Consider the following 11,937-nt stretch of genomic DNA (forward strand, 5'->3'; position numbering starts at 1 on the left):
TACCGCAAAAACCAGTGAAACCACCTCAACAGGTACCACAGAAACCAGTGAACCCACTTCAACAAGTACCACAGAAACCAGTGGAAGTACCTCAATAAGCACCACCAAAATCAGTGAACCCACTTCAAAAAGTACCACAAAAACCAGTGCAACCATCTCAACAAGTACCACAAAAACCAGTGAAACCACCTCAACAGGTACCACTGAAACCACTGAACCCACCTCAACAAGTACCACCAAAACCAGTGAACCCACTTCAACAAGTACCACAGAAACCAGTACAACCACCTCAACATGCACCACAAAAACCAGTGAAACCACTTCAACAGGTACCACAGATACCAGTGCAACCACTGCAACAAGCACCACAAAAACCAGTGAACCCACTTCAACAAGGACTACAGAAACCAGCAGAAGTACCTCAACAAGCACTACCAAAATTAGTGATCCCACTTCAACAAGCACCACAGAAACCAGTGAACCCACATCAACAAGCACCACAGAAACCCATCTAACCACCTCAACAAGTACCATTAAAACCAGTGAAGCCACCTCATCAGGTACCACAGAAACCAGTGTACCCACCTCAACAAGCATAAAAACCAGTGAACCCACTTCAGCAAGTACCACAGAAACCAGTGGAAGTACCTCAACAAGTACCACAAAAACCAGTGAAACCACCTCAACAGGTACCACTGAAACCACTGAACCCACCTCAACAAGTACCACCAAAACCACTGAACCCACCTCAACAAGCACCACAAAAAGCAGTGAACCTACCTCAACAATTACCACAGAAACCAGTGGAAGTACCTCAACAAGCACCACCAAAACCAGTGAACCCACTTCAACAAGTACCACAGAAACCAGTACAACCACCTCAACATGCACCACAAAAACCAGTGAAACCACTTCAACAGGTACCACAGACACCAGTGCAACCACTGCAACAAGCACCACAAAAACCAGTGAACCCACTTCAACAAGGACTACAGAAACCAGCAGAAGTACCTCAACAAGCACTACCAAAATTAGTGATCCCACTTCAACAAGCACCACAGAAACCAGTGAACCCACATCAACAAGCACCACAGAAACCCATCTAACCACCTCAACAAGTACCATTAAAACCAGTGAAACCACCTCAACAGGTACCACAGAAATTAGTGATCCCCCCTCAACAAGCAGCACCAAAACCAGTGAACCCACTTCAATAAGCACCATAGAAACCAGTGCAACCACCACAAGCACCACAGAAACCAGTGAAAGTCCCTCAACAAGCACCACGCAAACCAGTGAAGCCACCACGTTCAGTACCACAGAAACCAGCGAAGCCACCTCAACAAGTACCATGAAAACTAGTTATCCCACTTCATCCAGTACCACAGGCACCAGTGAAAGACCCTCAACAAGCGCCACACAAACCAGTGAAGCCACCATATTCAGTACCACAGAAACCAATGAAGCCACCTCAACAAGCACCACAAAAAACACTGAACACACTTCAACAATTACCCAAAAACCCAGTGGAAGTACCACAATAAGCACCACAGAAACCAGTGAAGCCACCTCAACAAGTTCCACCAAAATCAGTGAACCCACTTCAACAAGTACCACAGGCACCAGTGCAACCACAGCAAAAACCAGTGAAACCACCTCAACAGGTACCACAGAAACCAGTGAAACCACTTCAACAAGCACCACCAAAACCAGTGAACCCACCCCAACAAGCCCCACAGAAACCAGTGAGACCACCTCAACAAGTACCACAAAAACCAGTGAACCCACTTCAACAAGTACCACAGAATCCAGTGGAAGTACCTCAACAAGCTCCATGCAAACCACTGAAGCCACCACGTTCAGAACCACAGAAACCAGTGAAGACACCTCAACAAGTACCATAAAAACCAGTGAAACCACTTCAACAGGTACCACAGAAAACAGTGAACCCACGTCAACAAGCACCACAAAAGACACTGAACCTACTTCAACAAGGACCACAGAAACCAGCAGAAGTACCTCAACAAGCACCACCAAAACCAGTGATCCCACTTCAACAAGCATCACAGAAACCAGTGAACCCACATCACCAAGCACCACGGAAACTGGTTTAACCACGTCAACAAGTACCACAGAAACTAGTGAACCACCCTCAACAAGCACCACAAAAACCAGTGAACCCACTTCAACAAGCACCATGGAAACCAGTGAAGCCACCATGTTCAGTACCACAGAAACCAGCAAAGCCACCTCAACAAGTACCACAAAAACCAGTGAAACCACTTCAACAGGTACCACAGAAACCACTGAGCCCACCTCAACATACACCACAAGAAAAACAGATCCCACTTCAACAAGTACCACAGAAACCAGTGGAAGCACTACAACAAGCACCACAGAAACCAGTGAAACCACCTCAACAGGTACCACAGAAACCAGTGTACACACCTCAACAAGCACAAAAACCAGTGAACCTACTTCAACAAGTACCACAGAAACCAGTGGAAGTACCTCAAAAGGCACCACCAAAACTAGTAAACCCACTTCAGCAAGTACCACAGAAAACAGTGCAACCACCTCAACAAGTACCACAAAAACCAGTGAAACCACCTCAACAAGTACCACTGAAACCACTGAATCCACCTCAACAAGTATCACCGAAACCACTGAACCCACCTCAACAAGCACAAAAACCAGTGAACCTATTTCAACAAGTACCACAGAAACCAGTGGAAGTACCTCAAAAAGCACCACCAAAACTAGTAAACCCACTTCAACAAGTACCACAGAAACCAGTGCAACCACCTCAACAAGTACCACATAAACCAGTGAAACCACCTCAACAAGTACCACTGAAACCACTGAACCCACCTCAACAAGTATCACCGAAACCACTGAACCCACTTCAACAAGCACCACAAAAACCAGTGAACCCACTTCAACAAGTACCACAGAAACCCGTGGAAGTACCTCAACAAGCACCACCAAAACCAGTGAACCCACCTCAACATGTACCACAGAAACCAGTGCAACCACCTCAACATCCACCACAGAAACCAGTGAACCCAGTTCAACCATTACCACAGAAACCAGTGCAACCACCTCAACAAGTACCACAAAAACCAGTGAAACCACCTCAACAAGTACCACTGAAACCACTGAACCCACCTCAACAAGTATCACCGAAACCACTGAACCCACCTCAACAAGCACCACAAAAACCAGTGAACCCACTTCAACAAGTACCACAGAAACCAGTGGAAGTACCTCAACAAGCACCACCAAAACCAGTGAACCCATTTCAACAAGTACCACAGTAACCAGTGAAACCACCTCAACATCCACCACGAAAACCAGTGAAACCACTTCAATAAGCACCACAGAAACCAGTGCAACCACCACAAGTACCACAGAAACCAGTGCAAGTACCACAACAAGCACCATAGAAACCAGTGAAGCCACCTCATCAGGTACCACAGAAACCAGTGTACCCACCTCAACAAGCATAAAAACCAGTGAACCCACTTCAGCAAGTACCACAGAAACCAGTGGAAGTACCTCAACAAGCACCACCAAAACCAGTGAACCCACTTCAATAAGTACAACAGAAACCAGTGAAAGTACCTCAACAATCAACACAGCAACCAGCCAAACCACATTTGTTACGAGAGAAACCAGTGAACCCACCTCAACAAGTACCACAAAAACCAGTGAACCAACTTCAACAAGTACCACAGAAACCAGTGCAACCACCTCAACAAGTACCACAAAAACCAGTGAAACCACCTCAACAAGCACCACCAAAACCAGTGCACCCACTTCAACAAGCACCAGAAAAAAAAGTGAACCCATTTCAACAATTATCACAGAAACCAGTGGAAGTACCTCAACAAGCACCACCAAAATCAATGAATGCACTTCAACAATTACCACAGAAACCAGTGCAACCACCTCAACAAGTACCACATAAACCAGTGAAACCACCTCAACAAGTACCACTGAAACCACTGAACCCACCTCAACAAGTATCACCGAACCCACTGAACCCACCTCAACAAGCACCACAAAAACCAGTGAAACCACTTCAACAAGTACCACAGAAACCAGTGAAAGTACCTCAAAAAGCACCACCAAAACTAGTAAACCCACTTCAACAAGTACCACAGAAACCAGTGCAACCACCTCAACAAGTACCACAAAAACCAGTGAAACCACCTCAACAAGTACCACTGAAACCACTGAACCCATCTCAACAAGTATCACCGAAACCACTGAACCCACCTCAACAAGCACCACAAAAACCAGTGAACCCACTTCAACAAGTACCACAGAAACCAGTGGAAGTACCTCAACAAGCACCACCAAAACCAGTGAACCCACTTCAACTAGTACCACAGAAACCAGTGCAACCACCACAACAAGTACAACAGAACCCAGTGCAAGTATCTCGACAATGACCACAGAAACCAGTGAAACCACATTTGTCACGACAGAAACCAGTGAAGCCACCTCAACAAGTACCACATTAACCAGTAAACCCACCTCAAGAAGCTCAACAAAAACAAGTGAAACCACCTCAGCAAGTACCACGAAAATCAGTGAACCCACTTCAACCAGTACCACAGACACCAGTAAAAGTCCCTCAACAAGCACCATGCAAACCAGCGAAACCACCACGTTCAGTACTACAGAAACCAGTGAAGTCACCTCAACAAGTTCCACCAAAACCAGTGAACCCACTTCAAGAGGCACCACAGAAACCATTGCAACTACCACAACAAGTACCACAAAAACCAGTGAAACCACTTCAGCAGGTACCATAGAAACCACTGAACCCACCTCGACAAGCACCACAAAAAACACTTAACCCACTTCAACAAGTATCACAGAAACCAGTGGACGTACCACAACAAGCACCACAGAAACCAGTGAAGCCACCTCAACGTGTGCCACCAAAATCACCAGTGAACCCACTTCAACAAGTTCCACAGGAACCAGTGGAAGTACCTCAACAAGCACCACCAAAACCAGTGAACCCACTTCAGCAGGTACCATAGAAACAACTGAACCCACCTCGACAAGCACCACAAAAAACACTGAACCCACTTCAACAAGTATCACAGAAACCAGTGGACGTACCACAACAAGCACCACAGAAACCAGTGAAGCCACCTCAACAAGTACCACCAAAACCACCAGTGAACCCACTTCAACAAGTTCCACAGGAACCAGTGGAAGTACCTCAACAAGCACCACCAAGACCAGTGAACCCACTTCAGCAGGTACCATAGAAACAACTGAACCCACCTCGACAAGCACCACAAAAAACACTTAACCCACTTCAACAAGTATCACAGAAACCAGTGGACGTACCACAACAAGCACCACAGAAACCAGTGAAGCCACCTCAGCAGGTACCACCAAAACCACCAGTGAACCCACTTCAACAAGTTCCACAGGAACCAGTGCAAGTACCTCAACAAGCACCACAGAAACCAGTGAAACCACCACATTTGTCACAACAGAAACCAGTGAAGCCACCTCAACAAGTACCACATTAACCAGTAAACCCACCTCAAGAAGCTCGACAAAAACAAGTGAAACCACCTCAGCAAGCACCACGAAAATCAGTGAACCCACTTCAACCAGTACCACAGACACCAGTGAAAGTCCCTCAACAGGCACCATGCAAACCAGCGAAACCACCTCGTTCAATACTACAGAAACCAGTGAAGTCACCTCAACAAGTTCCACCAAAACCAGTGAACCCACTTCAACAGGCACCACAGAAACCATTGCAACTACCACAACAAGTACCACAAAAACCAGTGAAACCACTTCAGCAGGTACCACAGAAACCACTGAACCCACCTTGACAAGCACCACAAAAAACTCTGAACCCACTTCAACAAGTACCACAGAAACCAGTGGAAGTACCACAAGCACCACCAAAACCACCAGTGAACCTACTTCAACAAGTACTACAGAAACCAGTACAACCACCTCAACATGCACCACAAAAACCAGTGAAACCACTTCAACAGGTACCACAGATACCAGTGCAACCACTGCAACAAGCACCACAAAAACCAGTGAACCCACTTCAACAAGGACTACAGAAACCAGCAGAAGTACCTCAACAAGCACTACCAAAATTAGTGATCCCACTTCAACAAGCACCACAGAAACCAGTGAACCCACATCAACAAGCACCACAGAAACCCATCTAACCACCTCAACAAGTACCATTAAAACCAGTGAAGCCACCTCATCAGGTACCACAGAAACCAGTGTACCCACCTCAACAAGCATAAAAACCAGTGAACCCACTTCAGCAAGTACCACAGAAACCAGTGGAAGTACCTCAACAAGTACCACAAAAACCAGTGAAACCACCTCAACAGGTACCACTGAAACCACTGAACCCACCTCAACAAGTACCACCAAAACCACTGAACCCACCTCAACAAGCACCACAAAAAGCAGTGAACCTACCTCAACAATTACCACAGAAACCAGTGGAAGTACCTCAACAAGCACCACCAAAACCAGTGAACCCACTTCAACAAGTACCACAGAAACCAGTACAACCACCTCAACATGCACCACAAAAACCAGTGAAACCACTTCAACAGGCACCACAGACACCAGTGCAACCACTGCAACAAGCACCACAAAAACCAGTGAACCCACTTCAACAAGGACTACAGAAACCAGCAGAAGTACCTCAACAAGCACTACCAAAATTAGTGATCCCACTTCAACAAGCACCACAGAAACCAGTGAACCCACATCAACAAGCACCACAGAAACCCATCTAACCACCTCAACAAGTACCATTAAAACCAGTGAAACCACCTCAACAGGTACCACAGAAATTAGTGATCCCCCCTCAACAAGCAGCACCAAAACCAGTGAACCCACTTCAATAAGCACCATAGAAACCAGTGCAACCACCACAAGCACCACAGAAACCAGTGAAAGTCCCTCAACAAGCACCACGCAAACCAGTGAAGCCACCACGTTCAGTACCACAGAAACCAGCGAAGCCACCTCAACAAGTACCATGAAAACTAGTTATCCCACTTCATCCAGTACCACAGGCACCAGTGAAAGACCCTCAACAAGCGCCACACAAACCAGTGAAGCCACCATATTCAGTACCACAGAAACCAATGAAGCCACCTCAACAAGCACCACAAAAAACACTGAACACACTTCAACAATTACCCAAAAACCCAGTGGAAGTACCACAATAAGCACCACAGAAACCAGTGAAGCCACCTCAACAAGTTCCACCAAAATCAGTGAACCCACTTCAACAAGTACCACAGGCACCAGTGCAACCACCGCAAAAACCAGTGAAACCACCTCAACAGGTACCACAGAAACCAGTGAAACCACTTCAACAAGTACCACCAAAACCAGTGAACCCACTTCAACAATTACCACAGAAACCAGCAGAAGTACCTCAATAAGCACCACCAAAACCAGTGAACCCACCCCAACAAGCCCCACAGAAACCAGTGAGACCACCTCAACAAGTACCACAAAAACCAGTGAACCCACTTCAACAAGTACCACAGAATCCAGTGGAAGTACCTCAACAAGCTCCATGCAAACCACTGAAGCCACCACGTTCAGAACCACAGAAACCAGTGAAGACACCTCAACAAGTACCATAAAAACCAGTGAAACCACTTCAACAGGTACCACAGAAAACAGTGAACCCACGTCAACAAGCACCACAAAAGACACTGAACCTACTTCAACAAGGACCACAGAAACCAGCAGAAGTACCTCAACAAGCACCACCAAAACCAGTGATCCCACTTCAACAAGCATCACAGAAACCAGTGAACCCACATCACCAAGCACCACGGAAACTGGTTTAACCACGTCAACAAGTACCACAGAAACTAGTGAACCACCCTCAACAAGCACCACAAAAACCAGTGAACCCACTTCAACAAGCACCATGGAAACCAGTGAAGCCACCATGTTCAGTACCACAGAAACCAGCAAAGCCACCTCAACAAGTACCACAAAAACCAGTGAAACCACTTCAACAGGTACCACAGAAACCACTGAGCCCACCTCAACATAAACCACAAGAAAAACAGATCCCACTTCAACAAGTACCACAGAAACCAGTGGAAGCACTACAACAAGCACCACAGAAACCAGTGAAACCACCTCAACAGGTACCACAGAAACCAGTGTACACACCTCAACAAGCACAAAAACCAGTGAACCTACTTCAACAAGTACCACAGAAACCAGTGGAAGTACCTCAAAAGGCACCACCAAAACTAGTAAACCCACTTCAACAAGTACCACAGAAAACAGTGCAACCACCTCAACAAGTACCACAAAAACCAGTGAAACCACCTCAACAAGTACCACTGAAACCACTGAATCCACCTCAACAAGTATCACCGAAACCACTGAACCCACCTCAACAAGCACAAAAACCAGTGAACCTATTTCAACAAGTACCACAGAAACCAGTGGAAGTACCTCAAAAAGCACCACCAAAACTAGTAAACCCACTTCAACAAGTACCACAGAAACCAGTGCAACCACCTCAACAAGTACCACATAAACCAGTGAAACCACCTCAACAAGTACCACTGAAACCACTGAACCCACATCAACAAGTATCACCGAAACCACTGAACCCACCTCAACAAGCACCACAAAAACCAGTGAACCCACTTCAACAAGTACCACAGAAACCCGTGGAAGTACCTCAACAAGCACCACCAAAACCAGTGAACCCACTTCAACATGTACCACAGAAACCAGTGCAACCACCTCAACATCCACCACAGAAACCAGTGAACCCAGTTCAACAATTACCACAGAAACCAGTGCAACCACCTCAACAAGTACCACAAAAACCAGTGAAACCACCTCAACAAGTACCACTGAAACCACTGAACCCACCTCAACAAGTATCACCGAAACCACTGAACCCACCTCAACAAGCACCACAAAAACCAGTGAACCCACTTCAACAAGTACCACAGAAACCAGTGGAAGTACCTCAACAAGCACCACCAAAACCAGTGAACCCATTTCAACAAGTACCACAGTAACCAGTGAAACCACCTCAACATCCACCACGAAAACCAGTGAAACCACTTCAATAAGCACCACAGAAACCAGTGCAACCACCACAAGTACCACAGAAACCAGTGCAAGTACCACAACAAGCACCATAGAAACAAGTGAAGCCACCTCATCAGGTACCACAGAAACCAGTGTACCCACCTCAACAAGCATAAAAACCAGTGAACCCACTTCAGCAAGTACCACAGAAACCAGTGGAAGTACCTCAACAAGCACCACCAAAACCAGTGAACCCACTTCAATAAGTACAACAGAAACCAGTGAAAGTACCTCAACAATCAACACAGCAACCAGCCAAACCACATTTGTTACGAGAGAAACCAGTGAACCCACCTCAACAAGTACCACAAAAACCAGTGAACCAACTTCAACAAGTACCACAGAAACCAGTGCAACCACCTCAACAAGTACCACAAAAACCAGTGAAACCACCTCAACAAGCACCACCAAAACCAGTGCACCCACTTCAACAAGCACCAGAAAAAAAAGTGAACCCATTTCAACAATTATCACAGAAACCAGTGGAAGTACCTCAACAAGCACCACCAAAATCAATGAATGCACTTCAACAATTACCACAGAAACCAGTGCAACCACCTCAACAAGTACCACATAAACCAGTGAAACCACCTCAACAAGTACCACTGAAACCACTGAACCCACCTCAACAAGTATCACCGAAACCACTGAACCCACCTCAACAAGCACCACAAAAACCAGTGAAACCACTTCAGCAAGTACCACAGAAACCAGTGAAAGTACCTCAAAAAGCACCACCAAAACTAGTAAACCCACTTCAACAAGTACCACAGAAACCAGTGCAACCACCTCAACAAGTACCACAAAAACCAGTGAAACCACCTCAACAAGTACCACTGAAACCACTGAACCCATCTCAACAAGTATCACCGAAACCACTGAACCCACCTCAACAAGCACCACAAAAACCAGTGAACCCACTTCAACAAGTACCACAGAAACCAGTGGAAGTACCTCAACAAGCACCACCAAAACCAGTGAACCCACTTCAACTAGTACCACAGAAACCAGTGCAACCACCACAACAAGTACAACAGAACCCAGTGCAAGTATCTCGACAATGACCACAGAAACCAGTGAAACCACATTTGTCACGACAGAAACCAGTGAAGCCACCTCAACAAGTACCACATTAACCAGTAAACCCACCTCAAGAAGCTCAACAAAAACAAGTGAAACCACCCAGCAAGTACCACGAAAATCAGTGAACCCACTTCAACCAGTACCACAGACACCAGTAAAAGTCCCTCAACAAGCACCATGCAAACCAGCGAAACCACCACGTTCAGTACTACAGAAACCAGTGAAGTCACCTCAACAAGTTCCACCAAAACCAGTGAACCCACTTCAAGAGGCACCACAGAAACCATTGCAACTACCACAACAAGTACCACAAAAACCAGTGAAACCACTTCAGCAGGTACCATAGAAACCACTGAACCCACCTCGACAAGCACCACAAAAAACACTTAACCCACTTCAACAAGTATCACAGAAACCAGTGGACGTACCACAACAAGCACCACAGAAACCAGTGAAGCCACCTCAACGTGTACCACCAAAATCACCAGTGAACCCACTTCAACAAGTTCCACAGGAACCAGTGGAAGTACCTCAACAAGCACCACCAAAACCAGTGAACCCACTTCAGCAGGTACCATAGAAACAACTGAACCCACCTCGACAAGCACCACAAAAAACACTGAACCCACTTCAACAAGTATCACAGAAACCAGTGGACGTACCACAACAAGCACCACAGAAACCAGTGAAGCCACCTCAACAAGTACCACCAAAACCACCAGTGAACCCACTTCAACAAGTTCCACAGGAACCAGTGGAAGTACCTCAACAAGCACCACCAAAACCATGAACCCACTTCAGCAGGTACCATAGAAACAACTGAACCCACCTCGACAAGCACCACAAAAAACACTTAACCCACTTCAACAAGTATCACAGAAACCAGTGGACGTACCACAACAAGCACCACAGAAACCAGTGAAGCCACCTCAGCAGGTACCACCAAAACCACCAGTGAACCCACTTCAACAAGTTCCACAGGAACCAGTGCAAGTACCTCAACAAGCACCACAGAAACCAGTGAAACCACCACATTTGTCACAACAGAAACCAGTGAAGCCACCTCAACAAGTACCACATTAACCAGTAAACCCACCTCAAGAAGCTCGACAAAAACAAGTGAAACCACCTCAGCAAGCACCACGAAAATCAGTGAACCCACTTCAACCAGTACCACAGACACCAGTGAAAGTCCCTCAACAGGCACCATGCAAACCAGCGAAACCACCTCGTTCAATACTACAGAAACCAGTGAAGTCACCTCAACAAGTTCCACCAAAACCAGTGAACCCACTTCAACAGGCACCACAGAAACCATTGCAACTACCACAACAAGTACCACAAAAACCAGTGAAACCACTTCAGCAGGTACCACAGAAACCACTGAACCCACCTTGACAAGCACCACAAAAAACTCTGAACCCACTTCAACAAGTACCACAGAAACCAGTGGAAGTACCACAAGCACCACCAAAACCACCAGTGAACCTACTTCAACAAGTACTACAGAAACCAGTGCAACCACCTCAACAAGTACCACAATGACCAGTGAAACCACCTCAACAGGTACCATAGAAACCAGTGAACCCACTTCAACCAGTACCACAGACACCAGTGAAAGTCCCTCAACAAGCACCATGCAAACCAGCGAAGCCACCACGTTCAGTACTACAGAAACCA

The 11,937-nt window shown here is 46.2% G+C and overlaps 1 protein-coding gene across 1 annotated transcript; it reads left to right on the plus strand.

Annotated features, from left to right (window-relative positions):
• Positions 1-3,985: 3,985 nt before the first annotated feature.
• LOC121272232 (mucin-2-like) lies at positions 3,986-11,340 on the plus strand (the record flags this gene model as incomplete). The annotated part of the gene is given in 8 exon segments (XM_041178759.1): positions 3,986-4,370; positions 5,169-5,216; positions 5,781-6,026; positions 6,405-6,683; positions 8,028-8,204; positions 8,802-9,251; positions 10,275-10,594; positions 11,170-11,340. Coding segments are annotated over 8 exon segments (2,076 nt in total), but the record flags the coding sequence as incomplete, so codon positions are not given.
• Positions 11,341-11,937: the final 597 nt, after the last annotated feature.

The sequence above is a fragment of the Carcharodon carcharias genome, chromosome 33 (genome assembly GCF_017639515.1).
Source record: "Carcharodon carcharias isolate sCarCar2 chromosome 33, sCarCar2.pri, whole genome shotgun sequence".
Taxonomy (NCBI): domain Eukaryota; kingdom Metazoa; phylum Chordata; class Chondrichthyes; order Lamniformes; family Lamnidae; genus Carcharodon; species Carcharodon carcharias.